The 25493-nt window shown below is 39.9% G+C and overlaps 1 protein-coding gene across 1 annotated transcript in view; it reads right to left on the bottom strand.

Annotated features, from left to right (window-relative positions):
• Positions 1-924: 924 nt before the first annotated feature.
• ZNF268 (zinc finger protein 268) overlaps positions 925-25493 on the bottom strand; it is a 70232-nt gene continuing 45663 nt past the window's right edge. The window contains 8 exon segments of the mRNA XM_032603521.1: positions 925-1370; positions 1372-1539; positions 1541-2746; positions 2748-2815; positions 2818-3582; positions 10256-10342; positions 10637-10763; positions 23401-23601. Coding sequence (XP_032459412.1) covers positions 1104-1370; positions 1372-1539; positions 1541-2746; positions 2748-2815; positions 2818-3582; positions 10256-10342; positions 10637-10763; positions 23401-23601 — 2889 coding nt within the window. The 3' untranslated portion in view covers positions 925-1103.

Below are 25493 nucleotides of genomic sequence, written 5' to 3'. Positions count from 1 at the left end.
AATCCTGGCAGGGTACCTTGAATGATGATCCCATCATGACTGCATACACTGTGAATTCTCTTAAAGGAAATCAAGGTGTTCTAACCAGAGAAGGTAGAACAGATTGCAGATACACAATCACATGAAACTATATTGCACTATATTGATTATATAACTAAAGAGGTAGCTTTCAGGACCATTACAAAGGGTACAAAATAAAAGGTTTAAAGTATGGAAATGCATTTTAATGCCATATTATTCTAGTAAGAAGTTGTATTTTTAAATAAGAATGTCTCTATGCAGAGTAGAAACCCCTGGAAAATGGTATTGTTATCTAGCTAATTTATCTATCAAATGCGGCATTCACAAGAATATGCAAAACTACACAAAACATATTTTTATAGTACAGAAACGAAGATAACACCTAAATATCCCTGCAGGTCTTATGATGTCATCCTTATTGTTATCCTGTTACATTATTTACACAGATTAAAAATCTTTATGTTGTACTATGAACATACCTATCATTGATAGTTGAATACTTCTCCAATTGTTTCCTAAAAGTTTGGAACATTTGGAACATAATTTCCCTTAATTTGTAAAGGAAATTATTTTTTTCCAAATGAATCAAATAATAGTAAATAAACCTTCCCTGCTGAGGCTTTACCCCATCTGAAATATTCCATAGATCTTCATTCATTCAAATTTTTCTTTTTTTTTTTTTACTAGAAGTTTGTCCTTCTAGACAAAGAATTTCCCTAACTTATAGCATGGTTTCTCCAAGGTATGAGCTTATGATACCTGCAATTCATTCATTTATGTTTTCTCTCATTAAAATCCTAATTCTTTAGTAAACTATGAATTTCAAAGGACTGTATTCTATATTCATTTGCATTATGGAATTTCCTCTTTGTGGATGTTAGCATATCAAAAAATGGCTTCTGACATTCATTTCATTCATAATGTTCCTCACCTGCACAAACTTACAAGACTTCCTGCTAAGAACTTTCATAGGGTTCACTGAATTCAGAGTCCCTTGTGCACATGTACTGATTTTTTTTGTGTGTATAAAAAACAGAGTTCCACATGCCACATATACATGGTGTACAATGAGATGATTCCATTTACAGAGTTTCTCTTCTGTACAAATTTTCTGGGAATTCCTGTGACTTCACTTTTGAGAGAAAGTTTCTTACATTTACTTCACCAATATGTTTCTCATCTGTGTGAGTTCTCTGATGCATAATGAGCTGTGACTTCCAACAAAAGGCCTTCCCACATTCACTGCACTTACAGGGTTTCTCTCCTGTATGAGTTCTTTGATGTGCACTGAGAATTGATTTCTGAGAGAAGGTTTTTCCACATTCACTGCATCCATAGGGTTTCTCCCCCTGAATGAGTCCTCTGATGTACAATGAGCTGAGACTTCCTAATGAAGGCTTTTTCACATTCGTTGCATTCATAGGGCTTCTCTCTTGTGTGCATTCTCTGATGTACAATGAGCCGTAATTTTCCACTGAAGGACTTCTCACATTGACTGCATTTATAAGGGTTTTTCCCCTGCATGAGTGCGCTCGTGTACAATGAGTAGCGACTTCCAAATGAAGGTTTTCCCGCATTTGTGGCATTCATATGGTTTCTCTCCAGAATGAGTTCTCATGTGTATAATGAGGTATGACTTGCTACTAAAGGCTTTCCCACACTCACTGCACCCATAAGGTTTTTCCCCAGCATGAGTTCGCTGATGTGAGATGAGCTGATCTTTTCTATTGAAGGCTTTCCCACATTCACTGCATTCATACGGATTCTCCCCCGTGTGAATTCTCTGATGTACAATAAGTTGTGAATTGAAACTGAAGGATTTCCCGCATTCACTGCATTCATGTGGTTTCTCTCCTGTGTGAGTCCTCATATGTATGATGAGGTAGGACTTGCTCCTAAAAGCTTTCCCACATTCAATGCATCCATAGGGTTTCAACCCTGTGTGACTTCTCTGATGTACAATGAGCTGTGACTTCAAACTGAAGGCTTTTCCACACTGATTACACCCATAGGGTTTCACCCCAGTGTGTGCTCCCTGATGTACAATAAGCTGTGACTTGAAAGTAAAGGATTTCCCACATTCACTACAACCATAGGGTTTCTCTCCTGTGTGGGTTCTCTGATGAACAATAAGATTCGACTTTGTGTTAAAGGCTTTCTGACATTCACTGCATTCAAAGGGTTTCTCTCCTGTATGAGTTCTCTGATGTATCACGAGCTGTGACTTCAAACCAAAAGTTTTCCCACAGTCACTGCATTCATAGGGCTTCTCCCCTGCATGAGTTCTCTGGTGTGAGATGAGCTGGTATTTCCGACTGAAGGCTTTCCCACATTCACTGCATTCATAGGGATTCTCCCCCGTGTGAATTCTCTGATGTACAATAAGTTGTGAATTGAAACTGAAGGATTTCCCGCATTCACTGCACTCATGTGGTTTCTCTCCTGTGTGAGTCCTCATATGTATGATGAGGTAGGACTTGCTCCTAAAAGCTTTCCCACATTCAATGCATCCATAGGGTTTCACTCCTGTGTGACTTCTCTGATGTACAATGAGTTGTGACTTCAAACTGAACGCTTTTCCACACTGATTACATGCATAGGGTTTTACCCCAGTGTGTGCTCCCTGATGTACAATGAGCTGTGACTTGAAAGTAAAGGCTTTCCCACATTCACTACAACCATAGGGTTTCTCCCCCGTGTGGGTTCTCTGATGTACCATGAGGTTTAGACTTTGTATTAAAAGCTTTCCGACAATCACTGCATTCATAGGGTTTCTCCCCTGTGTGAATTCTTGATGTATAATGAGTTGTGATTTCAAACCAAAAGCTTTCCCACAGTCATGACACCATAGGGTTTCTGTCCTGAATTGAGTTCTCTGGTGTGAAACAAGCTGGTCTTTCCTACTGAAGACTTTCCCACATTCACAGCATTCATAGGGATTCTCCCGCGTGTGAATTCTCTGATGTATAACAAGTTGTGAATTGAAACTGAAAGTTTTCTGACAAACACTGCATTCATGTAGTTTCTCTCCTGTGTGAGTTCTCTGATGAACAATGAGGTAGGACTTGCTGCTGAAGTCTTTCCCACATCCATTACATTTGTAGGGTTTTTCTTTTGCATGAGTTTGCTGATGCACCACAAGGTATGACTTGCTGCTGAAGGCCTTCCCACAGTAACTGCATTCAAAGGGCTTTCCTCCCATACGTATTTGCTTGCATATGAGCTGTGACTTTCTGTTGGCAGTTTTTCCAGATTTATTACTTTCACAGTATTTTATCCCAATAACAGCTTGCTCATGTTTAGAATGGAAGGACGATTCCCTATGTGCATGAAACCCATTAGGATTCTTTCTGGAATAATTATTACCGAAATCTGTACTATATTTCAAACTCTTTCCATTTGTGACACATTTATGAAGTTTTTGTCTTGAAGAAACATAATTTGTACTAAGAAGACAGAGTTTTCCAAATGCAGTACACTGATAGCCTTTTGACATACTTCTTAGCTTGCCTTGATTTTCCTTATGCCATTCCATATGACCATCAATTTCCCAGACTTCGTCTAGAAATGAAAATACTCATGTTATAAATAGTAACATGATCCTAGTATAGCATAAAATTGCCTTAAAAATGCCATATCATGAGGTTTTTCTTAGTTTCAGATATCAGTTCTGAATGTAATTAAAATCTCAAGTGTAAATGTACCCAAACTCCTGAGCACTCAGGAAAACAAAGCAAATCAAAATATGTATGAGGCAAAGGGAACTGACAATAAATAAAGGTAGTCTTGAGTTACAAAATTTTGCAAAATGCCTTCTTTAGAAAGCAAAAGAGAAATGAGCAAAACAGAAAGAGGTGAGGCCTTCCCTGGTGGCACAGTGGATAAGAATCCGCCTGCCAATGCAGGGGACATGGGTTCAAGCCCTAGTCCAAGAAGATCCCACATGCTGCAGAGCAACTAAGCCCATGTGCCACAACTACTGAGCCTGCGGTCTAGAGCCCGTGAGCCACAACTACTGAAGCCCATGTGCCACAACTACTGAAGCCCGTGCACCTAGAGCCCATGCTCCACAAAAGGAGAAGCTACTGCAATGAGAAGCCTGCGCACCATAAGGAAGAGTAGCCCCCGCTCGCCACAACTAGAGAAAGCCTGTGTGCAGAAATGAAGATGCAATGCAGCCAAAAATAAATAAATTTATTTATTTATTTTAAATATATATTATATATATATATATATATATATATATATAAAGAGGTGGGAAAGGATCTCTGAGCATTAGCTTCATTCAACGAATAACCGTTAAATATCTATTATGTGCCAAACACTGTGCCAAGCTCAGGAGAAAGAGCAGAACCACTGCAGATTGGTTTACAGTCTTCTTGGGAATAAAGTTCCACTGAATACCCAAATAGATGAAAATAAACTCACAAGAAACATCATCAAGATGTTTCAGAATGCTGACAAGCAGCAGCTAATAAAGCTTCCAGAAAAACCAAAAAAGTTTCATATAATGGGTCAAAATTTAGAGTAGATCTGACTACTCATTAGCATCGCTAGGAGAGAAAAAACAGAGCATTCAGGGGTAAAGTATAAACATTTTCAGTGGCACATGTCTCAAATTTTATATCAAATGCACCCTTTCACAGGAAGCTACTATGAAAGGTGTTCCTTTCACAGGAAACTACTATGAAAACAAACCAAGAAAAAAGATGACACAAAAAAATAGAAAAGAAAATCTGAAAGGAGATTCCAGGTTAAAAACTGTACAACCAGGTCTTGAGAAAAATCAGCTTACACTGGAGCAAGTCAAAAGACATGGGAGTGATGTCACCAGGAAGATGAAATTGACAGAATCACTAATTTAGCTGAATGTACCAAAAGAATATTTAGACATGTGAAGAAGAGTCTGGGGTTAAATTAATTATAAATACATTAATGATAACACAGAAAACTGGGCACGGAAGTAAAACAACTCAAGAGAAAAAGTGATTTATGAACGAAAACTAGCCATTGTAAACTTGCATGATTTACCTGTAAACAGAAATTACATGGTCGTAAAGATATAAAAACTGAAGACTGATCTAAGTATGAAACAGCTTGATTAGGATGATGGAGGTATGGAAAGAGACAGTGTGTATATCATGGGGAATATGAGGGAAGGAGGATGAAAGAGAATTAAATCTTTACCCTTCACACTAAGTAATTAGGAGGAAATCAAGGTGCAAGAGAATAAGTTGGTTATTTAGAAAAACACGGACGTAAATACCATAAGAAAGAGCTAAAGAGATGAAACTGGTTTTCTCTGAGGGGAATGAAAAACAGACGGGGCAGGGTGGCCAGAATGCTTTTAAACATAAACCCAACCCAACTCCCACCCCCCAACCAAATTCCAAAAATACAAAGTGGATAGGGAACTAGACACAAGACTAAGTTCTCAGTCATAATCAGAAATACCTGGAGGTTGAACAGAAGAGAGAATGGGTAGAGTTGACCTAGATGTCCCAAAGTTATTGCTGACCAAGGCAATGGACAAAAAAGTGTATTAAGAGAACACAGAAGCAGGTCAGGTTTGAAGACAGCAATATCACAGGATCTTAACACCCCATTTCAGGTTTCCCTACATCTTAAACCTGAACCCTCTTATTCATTTTGTACACAACCTCCAAATTATATTTTCCCAAACATCAATTCCCAACTGGGACAGTACCCACCCCCATGCAGTGAGAAATGAACAGGAGCATGTTTGACTATTACAGTGGCTTTGGAGGGAACATTACTGGCTATTACTGGGTTGGCCAAAAAGTTCCTTTGGTTTTTAAGTAAACATAAAAGATACATTTTCCATTTTCACCAAGAACTTTACTGAACAACATATTAGCCATTATGGGTTTTTTTGTTTGCGGTACGCGGCCTCTCACTGTTGTGGCCTCTCCCATTACGGAGCACAGGCTCAGATGCGCAGGCCCAGCAGCCATGGCTCATGGGCCCAGCTGCTCCGTGGCATGTGGGACCCTCCCGGACCGGGGCACGAACCCATGTCCCCTGCATCAGCAGGCGAACTCTCAACCACTGCAACACCAGGGAAGCCCTCGCCATTTTGTTCCACTACCTTCTGCCATATTTCAGGCAACTTCATAAGTCCATCTTACCAAAAGGTTTTATCTTTTTGAGCAAAGAACTCTTCCAGGTGCCTTTTACAGTCTTCCAGGGAATTAAAATTTTTTCCATTAAGAGAATTTTGTAAAGACTGAAATAAATGGAAATCCAAAGGTGCATTGTCTCGTGAATATGGCAGATGAATCAGAACTTCCCAGCCAAGCTGTAACGGTTTTTGCCTCGTCATCAAAAAAACATACGGTCTTGCATTATCCTGATGGAAGATAATGTGTTTTCCGTTGAGTAATTCTGGATGTTTTATCTCGAGTGCTGCTTAGAGTTGGTCTAATTGGGAGCAGTACTTGTTGGAAGTAATCATTTGGTTTTCCAGAAGAAGCTCATAATAGAGGACTCCCTTCCAATCCCACCATATATACAACATCATCTTCTTTGGATGAAGACCAGCCTTTGGTGTGGTTGGTGGTGGTTCATTTCACTTGCCCCACGATCTCTTCCGTTCCACATTATTGTACAGTATCCACTTTTCATTCGCCCATCACAATTCGTCTTAAAAACTGAACGTTTTCGTTACATTTAAGTAGAGAATCGCATTTGAAAATATGATCAAGAAGGTTTTCTTCGCTTAACTTACATGGAACCCAAACATCAAAGCAATTAACATAACCAAGCTTGTGCAAATGATTTTCAACCCTTAATTTGGATCTGGATTTTGCATATATCGGCTATCTCCCTTGTGATATAACGTTAATTGTCCTCAATTAAGGTCTCAATTCGATTGCTATCAATTTCAACTGGTCTACCTGACCGTGGAGCATCATCCAGAGAGAAATCTTCAGCATGAAACTTCACAAATCACTTTTGACATGTTAGATCAGTCACAGCCCCTTCTCCATATACTGCACAAATCCCTTTCTGCATTTCAGTTGCAGTTTTGCCTTCCTTGAAATAATACAGTATAATAGGCCAAAAATGTTGCTTTCTTCCATCTTCAATATTAAAATGGCTACACAAAAATTCACCAATTTTGATAAGTTTTTTTTAATGCATGCTGATACGACAGCTGTCACAATACAATCTAACAAAACTGTTTTGAATGAAGTTAAAGACAACTAAGTGCTACCAGAGCCATCTTATGGAAAAAACTGAATGAACCTTTGGCCAACCCAATACATGGTCTTAAAGTCAGAAGTGTTTCCATCAAGAAGAAAACAGGCCAGTGAGTAATTAACCTTTGCCCTCAAATCATATTTGCTCATGTTTGGCTGTCAGTGTTGTCCCTGTAGACTCTGAAAGTTCGTGGATACTGAATCTGTCAGTTTCTGTACTTCACCCTTCCAATCCTTCTGTTGCTGGCACCACACTCCTGCTTATTTTCCCTTGGTTCCCACATCTCTGGTTTCCTTCATTTGATTTCCCAGGAAATCTAATGAATTTGCTGTTGAGCATTTTCTTTACAACAATAATTGCGGGAAATTAATCATTGCTGGTATCTCAAGGAAGAGCACAAAGAATTCAAGAAATAAGAACAGAATACCAGAGCCAGTGAGTAGAAGACAGGAATTCACAAGATTAAAGATTATTTAAACATGATTTAAGACTGTATTAAACATGATTACTGGCTGTGGCCCATCTTGAGTTTAGCCACAGAAGACAATGGAAGAGGAAATCATGCTAAGCCAGCAGAACCCGGGCTCACCAGGCCACGGCCACAGCAGGAAGCCCCGGCACAGCCTGCCCAGCCCGGGTTCCAATGCTTCTCTGTTGTGCCACTCCTGCTGCTCTCCCAGAACGAGGTTCCTGTTGTACCCACCCTGTACTTCCCTCTGCCACTCTACCTGTCTGGCTGGTTGTACGTGGATAACTTATCTTTAATTATAGATCACCGGACCACGAAGAACCACCACGTCTGATTAGAAACAAGGATCCTAGACTTGCATTAATATACTAGAAGAATGACAAGGGGGTGATAGAATATTTTTGAAGATGAATGGATGGAAAGAGAGGTGTGACTGGATGATACCTAACCAGAGAGGTAGATGGAGGTGGACAGCGCTGCCTACCCAGCCGTTCTGCTGCCCTTTCCTGGCTGGCAGAAACCTGATCTTATTTCCTACTTCCATTTGTAAGGCCGTGTGCTGCAGTTAGGAAAATGGGACCCACTTCCAGACCCCTGCCGAGAGTGAAGCATGATATAGCTGAGCCGACAGTGATGGCCCCGTTTTCCTCACCAGAGTCTTCTTTACACAGGGATATGTGATGAAAATCTAGCCTGCTCAACATGGTAAGTCTGCTGGGGCTTCCTGAAATAGATTTTAATGCCTGATTAAAAGGGCCATGTGGGAAGAAACAGTCTCTCTTATTCCACCGCCCACTGGTATATCTGCAGGTGTTGGCTGGAACTGTAAGAGGCATCTGGTGACCATGAGGGGAGGAAATCTGAGAAATACTGACATAGTTAGAATGGCGAGGCAGAGATAGACGTTTGGGGATTTAGTAAGTCAAGCAGTCCCACATCAGGACATTTTGTGATGTGTGGTAATAAATCACTTCTGCCTAAATAGTTTGATTTAGGACTAATCAAAAATTGCAGCTGAAACAATCCTAATACTACAAAGATTATCTGTTGGTTTATCCTGCCACACTTATGACAGAATACGTAGTTGCTTAGGGAAATATATCTGACAGTAACATCAGGATGAACTCACAGTATAAAAAGACTAAAAGGTATAAATTTGGCTAATAAGTAGAATAAGCAAGAAATGAAATAATGGAATTCCCTGGAGGTTCAGTAGTTAGGACTCCATGCTTTTACTGCCAAGGGCCCGGGTTCAATCTCTGGTCAGGAACTAAGATTCCATAAGCTGTGTGGTGTAGCCAAAAAAAAAAAGAAAAGGAAAAAAAGATAATATTGGGAATTATCTCATTCCCAATGAGAAGGAGGTGGGAATTGAGAAGATGGAGGCCTTAAAAGACTTTTTTTTTTTTTTTGCGGTATGCGGGCCTCTCACAGCTGCGGCCTCTCCCGCTGCGGAGCACCGGCTCCGGACACGCAGGCTCAGCGGCCATGGCCCACGGGCCCAGCCGCCCCACGGCACGTGGGATCCTCCCAGACCGGGGCACGAACCCGTGTCCCCCGCATCGGCAGGCGGACTCCCAACCACAGCGCCACCAGGGAAGCCCAAAAGACTTATTTTTGAAGGACCAAGATACTAACAGATTATAGCAAGACTAGTGAAGATAACTGCATAAAAAGAATATTTAGGCTCACGCCCCAGTGCCAGGAAGAAAAACCAGGAGCATAGCAGAACTAACAAACAGGAAGGTGAGAAGAAATTATCATACAGCTATGGGGCAGCAGAAGGGACATTCCAATTCCAGTTTCTGAAAAATGAGACAAGGGAGTGGCCCATGCAGGGAAGATGCCCTGTGGAACAATCAAACCCAGTACCAAAGGGCAGATGAAAGAGGGATGGAGCTGTCAGTCACCAATACAGAAAGAAAAAGCGTAAATCTTCAGAGTGGAAGTCTTTTAAAACTTACAATATACGAGGAAAGTGGGGAATATAAGAAAGACCCCTTTGGACTCAGAGGAAAGAGCACGCGAGGGCAGAAAAGCACGAGGAGAATAAGCACTGCGTCGTGCAGTGTGAGAGTGGGTTCCACGGGGTTCACTTGAGTAAGGCGTGGGGGAAAGGCTTCAGGCAAGAGAACTGATATTATCAAATGATGCAGGAATACACTCAGAAAGAACAGTGATGACAAAGCCATTAGGAAGGAGAAGCAGAAAGGGTAGAATCTCCTAACACGTAGGTTTCAAGGGGAAGGAAATTGGAACTGTGTTGAATATGAATGTAAGTAATTTTAGAAAAATAGAAAAAAAGTAGAAGGGGTGTGAAAGTCACATGAAAAGAGGTAAAGAGGAAAAGCTTGCTTAAATGCGTAATGAAATGCATCTATCACCACGGGAAAGTAAGAAGGAAGCTGAGAATGCCACAGAGGAGATTAACTAAGAGACAATGGTTACAAATGACCCGAAAGTACAAACACAAAGGGAACATCACGTCAGAACTCACACCAATTCTAAGGAGGAAAAGATCTAAATGTCCTGACGACTCACCCATATGGCTCTCACTTGGAATTTGCATCATCCACAGCTCTTCTTGTTCCAACTGGAAAATGATATTCGGTTTGGTGTGTTGATACCCTGTGAATAGAAAATTACAGACAACCTGGCCCCAAACTGCCTAGGACCATGGGATTCAGCAGAATGGGGAAGACTCGGTTTAGAGGCGGCGTGATCAAGCTGCCCTTTTGCACTTTGGCAAAGTGAACATCATTCAACCAGCAGATTCTGATGGCAAAGGGAGAATAAGAAAATGTGGCCTCTAAATATAAGCCCCAAATCACCAAGCATTTTACGAAAGTGCCCCAGCTTTCAGCACCCAAGAAGGGGAAGCCTGGAGATGACACACACTCCTTTCAGGGAAGTGGTACTTACCCAGGGACACCAGGTTACTATAGTTCTCTAACATCACACTCCTGTACAGGTGCTTCTGAGCTGGGTCCAGCAGCTGCCACTCCTCCCAGGTAAAGTCCACAAACACATCCATGAATGACAATGGTCCCTGAAACAGCAATATTCCCATTCAATTGCATATCATTTTACTGAGTTTGTAGTAAACAAAAGGCTGCTAAGGGTGTCCATTATTTACATTCTACTTTGGGAGAAAAGCAAACGTTTACTGAAAATATCCCATCAATATGCATTAAATCAGTCAACTTCTCATGCAACATATAAGAATACCATGTGCCAGGTTTTCAACTAGGTGCAAGTAATATAAAATGGATGAAAGACAGAAGTGTTCAGCATTGCAGAGAACAGCAAAGATTAAACCCATAAAAATGTAACAGGCAGTCAAAGATGCTATGACAAAAGAACATGCAGAGAACATGGGCACAAAGGGGGAATGCACCAGGAGCTACCACTGAAGAGAAGACGTTAAAATTTCGTGAAATAAAAAAGGCAACAGCTGTAAGTAGCAACCATGGTGTGGGGCAACAGATCTGAACATGAAGATACACTGATGGTAAATCAGCATATGAGAAGATGCTCAACATCATATATCATTAGGGAATTGCAAATTAAAACAGTGAGACACCATTACACATCTAGAATGGCTAAGATTTTCAAAAATGGACACCAAATTTGAAAATGAAATTCCAAATTTGATGAAGACATGAATATAAACATCCAAGAATCTAAACAAACTCCAAAAACAATGAACTCAAAGAAACGCATATGCTCAAATTTTCAATAGACAAAGAGAGAACCCTGAAAGCATCAAGAAAGCAATGACTTGTTTCCTACAAAGGCTCCTCAGTAAGATTATAAATAGATTTCTCATCAGAACCTTTGGAGACCAAAAGGCAATAAACCCATATATTCAAAGAGCTAAAAGAAAAATAAACTACCAGCCAAGAATCCTGTATCTGACAAAACTGTGCTTCAAAAGTGAGGTAGAGGGCTTCCCTGGTGGCGCAGTGGTTAAGAATCCACCTGCCAATGCAGGGGGCACGGGATCGAGCCCTGGCCCAGGAAGATCCCACGATCCCACATGCCATGGAGCAACTAAGCCCGTGGGCCCCAACTACTGAGCCTGCACTCTAGAACCCATGCTCTGCAACAAGAGAAGCCACAGTAATGAGAAGCATGTGCACTGCAATGAAGAGTAGACCCCACTCGCCAGAACTAGAGAAAGACCACATGTATCAATGAAGACCCAACGCAGCCAAAAATTAATTAATTAAGTAAGTAAAAAGTGAGGTAGAAATGAAGACATTCCCAGAAGAACAAAAGGTAGTTTGCTACCACTAGACCTGCTTGTTAAGAGATGCTCAAGGGAGTCATGTATGTGAAATAAAAGAACACTAGACAATATTTTGAAGCTGTTTGAAGAAATAAAGATCTGAATAAAGGTAAATATCTGGGTAATTATAATGGTAGTATATTTGTGCCTCTACATTTCATTCTCTACATAATTATAAGAGACAAATGCATTTGAAATGATTATTAGTTTACATTTCGGGGCACACAATGTATAAAGATGTAACTCTGAGACATCAGCAATCAAAAGGGGTGGGACAGAGCTGTAAAAGAGCATAATGTTTGTATGTTATTGAAGTTAAGCTGGTATAAATTCAAATCAGAATGCTATAACTTTAGGAAGTTAAATGTAATCCCATGGCAACCACGAAGAAAATAGTTATAAAACTTACACAAAAAGCAAATGAGAAAGGAATTTAGACATTTCACTATAAAAATTCAACTAATCACAAAAGACAGTGATTGCAGGAACTGAAGGACCAAAAAGCTATAAGGTATAAAGAAAACAGCAAAATGACAGAAATAAATCCCTCCTTATGAGTAATTACTATAAGTGTAAATCAGTAAAACTCTCCAGTGAAAAGACAAAGTTTGGCAAAATGGATTAAGAAACATGACTCAAATATGCTGTCTATAAGAAACTCACTTTAGATCCAAAGACACAAACAGACCAAAAGTGAAAAGATGGGTAAAGATATTCCATGCAAGTAGTAACCGAAGTAGAGCAGGGGTGGCTATACTAACATCAGACAAATCAAAAAGGTTGTAAGAGACAAAGAAGGAAATTACATATTATTAAAGTTTCAGTACAGCTAGAAGATAGACAATTATAAACAGTTACACCTAATAACAAATCATCAAAATACATGAAACAAAAACTGACATAATTGAAGGGAGAAATAGTTTTATAATAATAGTCGGAAACTTCAATATCCCACTCCCGATAATGCATAGAACAATCAGAAAGAAAATAAGGAAACAGAATTTAAATAAACTACCTCTAACAGACATATACAGAATATTCTACCCAAGAACAAAATATACATTCTTCTCAAGTACACATGAGACATTTTCCAGGACAGACCATATGTTAGACCACAAATTAAATCTCAATAGATTTAAAAGATAAATATCATACAAAGTATCTTCTCTGACCACATAGGATGAAGTTAAAAATCACTAAAAGCAGCAGAAAAAAAGGGAAAATTCACAAATTTGTGGGAATTAAACAACATGGTCTTAAACAACCAATGGATCAAACAAACCAAAAGGGAAATTAGTAAATATTTAGACATGAATGAAAACAAAACACAACATAAGGTTGTTGGGATGCAGCAAAAGCAGTGTTAAGGGAAAATTTTACAGTTAAAAACACATATTTAGGGGCTTCCCTGGTGGTGCAGTGGTTGAGAATCTGCCTGCTAATGCAGGGAACATGGGCTCGAGCCCTGATCTGGGAGGATCCCACATGCCGCAGAGCAACTAGGCCTGTGAGCCACAACCACTGAGCCTGCGCGTCTGGAGCCTGTGCTCTGCAACAAGAGAGACCGTGACAGTGAGAGGCCCGTGCACCGCGATGAAGAGTGGCCCCTGCTTGCCAAACTAGAGAAAGCCCTCGCACAGAAATGAAGACCCAACACAGCAAAAATAAATAAATTAATAAACTCCTACCCCCAACATCTTCAAAAAATAAAAACCAAACACATTTAAAACAAGAAACATCTCAAATCAATAATCTAACTTTACAACTTAAGGAAACAGAAAAAGAACAAATTAAACACAAAGGTAGCAAAAAGAAGGAAATAAGATTAGAATACAAACAAAATAGAAACTAGAAAAACAATAGGAAAAAAAATCAATGAAACCAGAGCTTAGTTCTTTGAAAAGATAAATTTTGATAAACCTTCAGGTAGCTAGACTGAGGAAAAAAAAAAAAGAGAGAAGACTAGAATTACTAAAATCAAGAATGAAAGTGAGGAAATTAGTACTGATTCTACAAAAATAAAAATGATTATTGGAAAGTACTATGAACAACTGTATGACAACAAATTGGGTAACTTAGTTGAAAGGAATGAATTCCATTTGTGTTTCTATCAAGATCAAATCACAAAGAAATAGGAAATCTGAATAAATCTATAACTAGTAAGGAGATTGGGTCTGTAATCAAAAATCTTCCCCCAAAGAAGAAAAGCCCAGGCTTCACTGGTGAATTTTAACAAATATTTAAAGAAGTAATAACATCAATCTTTCTCAAGCTTTTCCAAAAACCTAGAGGAGGGAACACTTCCTAAGGATCTGATACCAAATCCAGACAAAGCCACTGCAAGAAAACTACAAACTAATATTCCTCATGAACATAGATGTAAAAATCTTCATAATAATAGCAAATCAAATTCAACAGCTTATTAAAAAGATCATACACCATGACCAATGGGATTTATTTTCGGAATGCAAGGATGGTTCAACATTTGAAAATTGCTCAATGCAATACATCACACTAACAGAATGAAGTTAAAAAAATGATTATCTCGATGCAGATTACCTCAATTGAAGGATCTGACAAGATTCAACACTCTTTCATGATAAAAACACTCAACAAAGTAGAAATAGAAGGAAAGTACTTCAACATAATAAAACCCACATCTTAAAACCACACAGTGAACATCATACTCAATTATGAAAGACTAAAAGCTTTTCTTCTAAGATCAGGAATGAGGCAAGAATGCCTGGTTTCAAGACTTCCCTCGTGGTCCAGTGGTTAAGAATCTGCCTTCCAATGAAGGGGACGTGGGTTCAATCCCTGTTCAGGGAACTAAGATCCTGCATGCCACAGGGTAACTAAGCCCACACACTCTAGCGTCCACACACCACAACTAGACAGAAGGCTGCACGCCACAATGAAAGATCCCATGTGCTTCAACTAAGACCCAATGCAGCCAAATAAATAAATAATTTTTTTTTTTAAAAAGGAACGCCGGGCTTCCCTTGTGGCGCAGTGGTTGAGCGTCCACCTGCCGATGCAGGGGACACGGGATCGTGCCCCGGTTCAGGAGGATCCCACATGCCGCGGAGCGGCTGGGCCCGTGAGCTATGGCCGCTGAGCCTGCGCGTCCGGAGCCTGTGCTCTGCAATGGGAGAGGCCACAACAGTGAGAGGCCCGCGTACAACAAAAAAAAAAAAAAAAAAAAAAAAAAAGGAACGCCTTCTTTCTCCACTTCTATTCAACATAGTGCTTCAAGTTCTTGCCAGAGCTATTGGGCAAGAAAAAGAAATAAAAGGCATCTAAATTAGAAAAGGAGTAAAATTATCTCTGTTCATGGACAATGTCTTCCTATATATAGAAAATCTTAAAGATTACACACACACACACACACACACACACACACACACACAACCTAGTTAGAACAAATGAATTCAGCAAATAACAGGATACAAAGTCACACACCAAAATCAGGTGCATTTCTATACACTAACAATGACCAATCTGAAAAGCAAATTATGAAAATGATTCCATTTATAGCATCATCAAAAAGTAATAACTGAACCTAGGAGGTAAATGACTTGTAGAATGAAAACTGAAAACCTTACTGAAAGAAATTAAAGAACACATAAATAAACAGAAACATACCCTATGTTCCTTAATATTAAAATGTTAACACTACCCAAAGTGATCTACATATTCAATGCAATCCCTAATAAAATTCCGACGATGTTTTTTGCAAAAATAGAAAAACCCACCCTAAAATGCATATGGAAGCTCAAGGGACCCTGAATAGCCAAAACAATCTTAAAAAAGAACAAAGCTGGAGGACTCATAATTCCTGATTTTAAAACTTACTACACAGGATTTCCCTGGTGGTGCAGTGGTTAAGAATCCTTCTTCCAATGCAGGGGATGTGGGTTCGATCCCTGGTCAGGGAACTAAGATCCAACATGCTGTGGGGCAACAAGGCCAGCACACCACAACTACTGAGCCCGCACACTATGGAGCTTGCGCACCACAACTAGAGAGAAGCCTATACACCGCAACTGGAGAAGACTGCATGCCACAACAAAAAGATCCTGCATGTCACAATGAAGATCCTGCATGCCGCAACTAAGATCCAATGCAGTCAAATAAATAAATAAACATTAAAAAAAACTTACTACAAAGCTACAGTAATCAAAACAATGTGGTACTGACATAAAGGTGACAATGGAATAGAACAGAGCCCAGAAATAACCCCCTGCATATAAGGTCAAATGATTTTTGGCAATGGTTCCAAGACCATTTATGGGGAAAGTCTTTCCAACAAATACTACTGGGAAAACTGGATATCCACATGAAAAAAAATGAAGTTGGACCCTCATCTAACACTATATAAAAATTAGAATGGATCAAAGACCTAAATGTAAAACCTAAAACTATATAAGAAGAAAACATAGGGCAAAAGCTTCACAATGTTAGATTTGGCAATGATTTCTTGAAAATGACACAAAAGGTACAAGCAACAAAAGAAAAACCAACCAATTGAACTTCATGAAAATTTAAAAAATTTTTGCATCAAAACACAACATCAACATAGTAAAAAGGCAACTCCCAAAATGGGAGAAAATATCTGGAAGTCATATACCTTATAAGGGATTAATATCTAGAATATATAAAGAAATAAAACTCAACAAAAAACAACCTATTCAGAAGTAATCAAAGGACTTGAATAGACATTTCCCCAAAGAAGATATACAAATGGCCAATAAGCGTATGAAGATGCTGAACATCACTAATCATAATAAAAATGCAAATCAAAATTACAATGAGGGACTTCCCCGGCAGCGCAGTGGTTAAGAATCTGCCTGCCAATGCAGGGGACACAGGTTCAAGCCCTGGGCCAGGAAGACCCCACATGGCACGGAGCAACTAAGTCTGGGCACCACAACTACTGAGCCTGTGCTCTAGAGCCCAGGAACCACAACTACTGAGCCCATGTGCCACAATTACTGAAGCCCGTGCACCTAGAGCCCACGCTCTGAACGAGAGAGGCCACTGCAGTGAGAAGCCCGTGCACTGCAACGAGGAGTGGCCCCCGCTCATCACAACTAGAGAAAGCCCATGCAGCAGCGAAGACCCAACACAGCCAAATAAATTAATTAATTAAAAAAAAAAACTATAATGAGTTTCTGCTCACACTCATTAGGATGGCTATCAAAAACCATAAAAATAACAAAGGTTGGCGAGGATGTGGAATAATGGGAACACTGCTGGTTGGGGATACAACATGGTGCAGCTGCTATGGAAAACAGTTTGGTGGCTCCTCAAAAGATTAAAAAGTATTATTACCATATGGTCCAGCAATTTCATCTCTGGGTATATCCCCAAAGGAAGTGAAAGCAGGGTCTTAAAGAGATATTTCTACATCCATGTTCATAGCAACGTTAATATTCACAGTAGCTAAAACATGAAAGCAATCCAAGTGTCCATGGATGGATGAATGGAGAAGCAAAATGAGGTATATACATACAACAAATTATTATTCAGCTTTAAAAAGGAAGAAAGTTCTGCAGTATGCTATAACAAGGATGAACCTTGTGAACATTATGTCAAGGGAGATAAGCCAGTCACAAAAAGACAATTACTGTATGATTCCACTTATATGAGGTAACTAGCGTAGCCAGAATCAGAGACAGAAAGTAGAGTGGCACTTGCCAGGGGTTATGGGGAGGGGGGAATTGGGAGCTATTGTTTAATGGATTAGAGCTTCAGTTTTTCAAGAGGAAGAGTGCTGTGGAGACGGATATGGTGGTTATGACTGCCAATGTTATGAATGTATTTAATACCACTGAATTGTCACTTAAAATGGTTAAGATGATAAAAGAAAATATGTGCGCAGAAATACGTATGCTCCAAAATACAAACAGTGGTTTAAAAAATCAAAGATCGGGCTTCCCTGGTGGCGCAGTGGTTGAGAATCTGCCTGCCAATGCAGGGGACACGGGTTCGAGCCCTGGTCTGGGAAGATCCCACATGCCACGGAGCAACTGGGCCCGTGAGCCACAATTCCTGAGCCTGCGCGTCCGGAGCCTGTGCTCTGCAACAAGAGAGACCGCGATAGTGAGAGGCCCGCGCACCGCGATGAAGAGTGGCCCCCGCTCGCCGCAACTAGAGAAAGCCCTCGCACAGAAACGAAGACCCAACACAGCCATAAAAATAAATAAATAAATAAATAAATAAATAAAAAATGAGCAAAAAAAAAAAAAAAAAAAAAAAAAAAATCAAAGATCTAAAACATGGAAAGCTATAGTGTGTTCATGGATTGGAAAACTCAGTATTGTTAAGATGTAAGTTTTCCCTAATTTGACTCATAGATTCACTGTAATTCCAATCAAAGTCCTAACAAGTTTTTTTGTAGCTATCCACAAGCTCTTCTATAATTAATACAGAAAGGCAAAAAACTAGAACAGCCAAAACAATTCTGAACAAAGGTGCAGCACTCCCACTAGCCCACTTTAAGACTTCCTATAAAAGCAAGAAAGCATGATACTGGTAAAAGATTAGACAGAAAAATCAATGGAACAGAAAGGAGAGCCTAGAAATAGACCCATATAAACACTGTCTCTTGAAAAAAAAATTTTTTTTTCATAAAGACACAAAAGCAATTCAATGGAGAAAGGATCACCTTTTTCAACAAAGGGTGCTGGAACCCTTGCACATCTATACACATAAAAAATGAACCTCAACACATACCCCACACGCTATACAAAAATTAACTAAAAATGGATCACAGACTTAAATGTCAAAGCTAAAACTTTACAAATTCCAGAGAAAAAATTTTTTTAATTTGTGCACTTTTGTTTGGGCAATGAAATTTTAGATATGACACCAAAAGCAAAACCCATTTTAAAAAATTAAAATTCAGAAAATAAACTTTATCAAAATTAAAACATTTTGCTCTGTGAAAGTTGGTGTCATGGAAATGAAAACACAAACCAGAGACTGGGAGAAAATATTTTCAAATCATTTTTCTTATAAAGGATTTAAATCTAGAATAACAAAGAACTCTTAAAAATCCATGACAACAGATGGCCAAAAAGCACATGAAAAGATGCTCAACATCACTAATTACTAGAGAATACAAATCAAAACTGCAATGAGGTATCACCTCCCACCAGTCACAGAATGGCCATCATCAAAAAATCTATAAACAATAAATGCTGAAGATGTGGAGAAAAGGGAACCCTCCTACACTGTTGGTGGGAATGGAAATTGGTACAACCACTATGGAGATTCCTTAAAAAACTAAAAATAGAACTACCATATGACCCAGCAATCCCACTCCTAGGCATATACCCACAGAAAAGCACAATTTGAAAAGATACATGCACCCTAATGTTCACTGCAGCACTATTTACAATAGCCAGGACGTGGAAGCAACCTATGTGTCCATCAACAGAGGAATGGATAAAGATGTGGTATCTCTATGACATAAATCACAGCAATATCCTTTTTGACCCACCTCCTAGAGTAATGGAAATAAGAACGAAAATAAACAAATGGGACCTAATGAAACTTAAAAGCTTTTGCACAGCAAAGGAAACCATAAACAAGATGAAAAGACAACCCTCAGAGTGGGAGAAAATATCTGCAAACAAAGCAACTGACAAAGGATTAGTCTCCAAAATATACAAGCAGCTCATGCAGCTCAATATCAAAAAAACAAACAACCCAATCCAAAAATGGGCAGAAGACCTAAATAGACATTTCTCCAAAGAAGACATACAGACTGCCATCAAACACATGAAAAGATGCTCAACATCACTAATCATTAGAGAAATGCAAATCAAAACCACAATGATGTATCACCTCACACTGGTCAGAATGGCCATCATCAAAAAGTCTACAAACAATAAATTCTCGAGAGGGTGTGGAGAAAAGGGAACCCTCCTGCACTGTTGGTGGGAATGTAAATTGATAGAGCCACTATGGAGAACACTATGGAGGTTCCTTAAAAAACTGAAAACAGAACTACCATATGACCCAGCAATTCCACTACTGGGCATATACCCTGAGAAAACCATAATTCAAAAAGACATATGTACCACAATGTTCACTACAGCACTACTTACAAGAGCCAGGACATGGAAGCAACCTAAATGTCTACTGACAGATGAATGGATAAAGAAGATGTGGCACATATATACAATGGAATATTACTTGGCCATAAAAAGGAACAAATTGAGTTATTTGCAGTGAGGTGGATGGATCTAGAGACTGTTGTACAGAGTGAAGTAAGTCAGAAAGAGAAAAACAAATACCGCATGCTAATGCACATATATGGAATCTGAAAAAATGGTATCGATGAACCTAGTGGCAGGGCAGGAATAAAGACGCGGGCAGAGAATGGACTTGAGGACACAGCGGGGGTAAGGGGAAGCTGGGATGAAGTGAGAGAGTAGCACTGATATATATACACTACCAAATGTAAAATGGATGGCTAGTGGGAAGCTGCTACATAGCACAGGGAGATCAGCTCGATGTTTTGTGACGACCTAGACGGGTGGGATAGGGAGGGTGGGAGGGAGGCTCAAGAGGGAGGGGATATGGGGATATAGGTAAACATATAGCTGATTCACTTTGTTATACAGCAGAAACTAACACCACATTGTAAAGCAATTATACTTCAATAATGATATTTAAAAAAAAAGAATAAGAAAGCATGATTTTGTAGCCCCAAATCCTGAAGAGCCGTATGTAATATCTTAATGTCATGCCCATCAAACTCAGTAAGTTTGGCTTCTGCCCTCTCAAGACAAAATAAATAAGGTAAAGAATTTAAAAAAAATTTTTTAATGATACGGTACATATATACAATGGAATATTACTCAGCCATAAAGAAGAACAAAATAATGCCATTTGAAGCAACATGGATGGACCCAGAGATTGTCATACTCAGTGAAGTAAGAAAGACAAATATCATATGATATTGCTTATATGTGGAATCTAAAAAATGGTACTAATGAACTTACCTACAAAACAGAGACAGAGTCACAGATGTAGAAAACAAAGTTATGGTACCAGGGGATGGGAAGAAGGATAAACTGGGAGACTGGGATTGACATATACACACTAGTATATATAAAGTAGATAACTAATAAGAACCTACTGCACAGGGAACTCTACTTAATACTCTGTAGTGGCCCATATGTGAAAAGAATCTAAAAAAGAATGGAGGGACTTCCCTGGGGGTCCAGTGGTTAAGACTTCACCTTCTAATGCAGGGGGTGCGGATTCAATCCCCGGTTGGGGAGCTAAGATCCCACATGCCTAGGGCCAAAAAAAAACCAAAACATAAAACAGAAGCAATATTGTAACAAATTCAACAGACTTAAAAAAAAAATCTTAAAAAAAATTAAATTAAAAAGAGTAGATATATGTATAACTGATTCACTTTGCTGTACACCTGAAACTAACACAACATTGTAAATCAACTATACGCCAATAAAATTTTTGTTTAATATTAAATTTTAAAAAAATCAATAACAAGAAAACAGATACTTCACCAAAGATATAGAAAGAATAAAACACATAGAAATATACTCAATACCACTAGCTAGTCATTAGGGAAATGCAACTTAAAACTACAGTGAAATATCACCTCACATCTATTAGAATGGCAAAATTTTTAATAACTTGACAATACCAACAACTGGTCAGGATGAGGAACAGGGACGTTCATTCACTGCAAGTGGGAATGCAAAACTGCAAGGCACTCTGGAAGACAGTCTCTTACAAAGCTAAACATAGAATCGCCGTACAATCCAGCAATCATGCTCCTAGGTATTTACCCAACTGATATGAAAACTCATGTCCACACAAAAACCCACATGTGAGTGTTGACAGCATTCATAATCACCAAAAACTGGAAGCATCCAGATATCAAGACTTATTATAAATCAAGACAGTGTGAAACTGGCATAAGGATGGAAAAGTAGGCCAATGGAACAGAATAAAGAGTTGTGAAACCAAACTATATTTATGGACCCCTGATATATGACAAGGTGGCACCGCAGAGCCATAGGTAGAGGTCAATCACTTCAGTGGCACTGGGGCAATTAGGCAACTTGATGAAAAAAATAAAGCTTGACTCCTACTAACACTAAACATAAATATTAATTCTAGATGTATTGTGAATCTACATGTGAAAGGTAAATGTGAACAAAGAAAACTGTCTTCATGAGCTCTGGATAACAAAAAAAGTTCTTAGATTGGACACAAAAAACACCAGTAATAAAAGAAAAAATTTAGAAACTAAATTAAGTAAAAATTAGAAGTAGCTGTTCATCAAAAGGCAGCATTAATTAACAGAATGAAAAGGCAAGACGGGGAAAAAACCCAGCTTGTAAACAAACACTGAACAACAGTTAATGCTGTGCACACTGAAGTATTTAGGGAGACGCATGCTGATGTCTAACATACATTAAGAAATACAGCAAAAATAAGATGGGGTAAGAGATGCAGAGGGACGGAAAGATGGATAATGTGATAAAGCAAGTACAGTAAAATGTTAAAGGGAAATTCAAGGTGATGAGTATACAGATGTTCACTGCAAAATCCTTTCGATTTTGCCCTGCGTTTGAAAACTGTCATAACAAAATATTGGAGGTGAGAGAAGCACCCCAGGTAAACATGGATTTGGTATCAAGTTTGCTTTAAACTTCAATGTGCATGAATCACTGAATCTTGTTAAGATTAAAAGTCTTGATATAACAGGACTGAGGTGTGGCCTGAAACAGCATTTCTGGTAAGCTTCCAGAAAATAAATAACTCCTTTCAGTCAATAAGAAACAGACAGAAAACACCCACAAAAGGTAACAAAATGTCCAAAAAGCATGCTAGCAGGAAATGCAAAGTAAGCCCATACAGAGACACCACCATACCTGAATGGCTCAAATAAAAAGAACAACAGTAATTAAGAGCTGGCAGAAAACGTGAGGCAAGTGGACACCAAGACACCGCTGACGGCCATACAAGAGGACGGTGCTTAACGAAAAACATAAGCAATACAGCAGGACACACATGCGCACACGCCACCAACATAAATTAAAAATGCATTCACACCAGAAACAATACACAGTTTGTAAACACATTTAAACAGAACAATATCCATTTAAAAAAATGGGGGGACAATAAAGATGTTTAAGAAAAATAAAAAAAATTAAAAAAATTTTTAAAAAAATGGGGGGGCGTGGAAAAGGAGCTGAAAATTGAGTCTGGGGAAACCAGGAAACAGGGACCTCAGGGACCTTATACGCCCTCCCACCTGAGGACCTCCATCCCTCTCCCCACCAAAAAAATGAAAAAGAAATAAAGAAAAGAAGTGGAAATGAACAAACCAGTAACTCACCCAGGTCTTCTTAGCTTTCGGCTGCTCCTGGGAAATAAACAGCCACTCTAGGACTTGCTCTGTCCCGGGACTCTTGTGCCTCTGCCGGGGTCCTCCAGGGAGAGGCCTCTGGTCAGGGGTCTCTTGACCCAGGATGGATTCCTCCCCCTGGAGCTTTCTGATGCCATCGCATGTGCTCTCTTGCTCCTGGAGAGGTGGGACCTGCAGACCCAAGAGCAAGCTCATTTTTGCGAGCACCTTTCCTCTGGGCCCCGACCTCGGTCTCCTTTGCAGGTGAACGCGCTCACCCAGGCTGGACTGGGGGCTCTGCGGACTGTGGTCAGTGCGGCTTGGGGGGCACAAGTGAGAGGAAACGGAAGTGGGGAACCCAGCACACAACCACAGCCCCCCGCCCCGCCCAGACTCTGCACAGGCCCCCAGGATTCCCGAAAGTGCAGTAACCACCCAGAGATTTAAACAACTCCGAGCAGACACTCAAGAAGAACATGACGCCAGATGGTAAGGAGGGAACGACCCTGCTGGAGGCGACGTACACGAGAAATGGGCTGTGGACAAAACAGTCTGTCTCAGTAGAGCTTCTTCTCTCAACATCTGGATGTCCGTGAACAATTCACTTCATCTCTCTCGCTGAGTCTTACTTTTGTTGTTAAACACTGAGAGTAGGATGAGATCAGGGGAACAGTGTAGTCTTTTAATCTCCCAATAAAAACAAAAGAGGCCTACCAGAATAGCAAAAGAAGAAGCCCAGAGATGTCCACAGACAGACAAAAGGACCCAGGTGACAGGGTTCCTCACAAAGCCAGGATCCAGGCAGATGTGACCTAACTGCAGAACTGGGACGGGGGACCGGGGGCCACATGCTGCCGATCTCCAAAGTCACCCCCAACAGGAGAGCACCTCCTGAGGGGAATCTGAGCCTCTCAGGCTCAGAGTTGCAGGTGACTAAAAAAGACATTCCCAAAGTCGCTAAGTGACCTAACAGCACTGTGGTCACCTAGGAACACGAGGGTCTAAGAAATAATGGGCAAACCGCCCCTTCTACAAGGACGGGTCTTCACTGCGAGGGGAAGCTGCTGGAAATGGAGCCCAAATTGATCAGCACAAGAAGTGAGAAAACAAAGATTCAGACAAAGAGAGGGACCAGAGAAAAGAGATTCTGAGAATGAGAGGGGAAGGAGAGAAAAGGGAAGAGAGAAAGGCACTCGGCAGTCAAGGGGGAGGGTCCAGAGGGTGCTCATTCCAGAAGCTAGTATAACAACAAAATACAAGGGGTAAAACTGAGAGAAACATGTTAGGATCCAAGGCATGCTGAACTCTAGGAAACACAGGGCTAGAGGCAGAAGAAAGGCTTCCTGACAAAGCTTAGCGTTGAGTCAGGTCAGGTATGTGTGTGTGTGTGTTTGCTTGTATTTCCAAAAGAATCACTGAGAGGATGAACTAGGAACTGTAAAAAGGTTCCCTCCGGGGGCGGGAAGGGACATAGCAGGAGGGATGGACGCTTGTCTGAATGACGCTACACACTTTCTACTTTGAATGACGTAAATATTTCACATGATCTAAAAGAGGAGGGAGGGCAATCCCTAACATTGAAAATGAATGTCAACAGATACATTTATTTATACAATTGGAAACAAAACTACAACAGACAATCATTTTACCAACTGACTTAACATGCGGTATTTAACTGTGCATTCTTTGGATAAAATGGGCTACAAAGACAGACTGAACCTCATTTAGCACCCTTGTTAATGGTAACAAATTGTTATTTTAAAACAGTCTTATGTATGTTATAGGACATGACACTTATATCACTCTTTTTAAGAACCAAGATATCTAGCACATGACAAAAAGTTGCAAGAGTAAAGCTTTTAACCCTCACGCAGAGCTGGTGGGAATGTAAAATGGAGCAGCCACTTTGGACCCAGCTTGGCAGCTCCTCAGTGTTAAACCCAGAATTACTGTATTAGCCGGCGATCCCATTCTTATCTATTCGCTCAACAGAATAAAAGCCTACATCCACAGAAACGCTTGCACACAAATGGCTCTAACAGCCTGATTCCTAATAGCCAAATACCCATCAATGGATGAAGGGA

This window comes from Phocoena sinus, chromosome 14 (genome assembly GCF_008692025.1).
Source record: "Phocoena sinus isolate mPhoSin1 chromosome 14, mPhoSin1.pri, whole genome shotgun sequence".
NCBI lineage: Eukaryota > Metazoa > Chordata > Mammalia > Artiodactyla > Phocoenidae > Phocoena > Phocoena sinus.
Note: the sequence above shows the minus strand (reverse complement) of the source record. Positions and strands in the feature narration are given on the sequence as shown.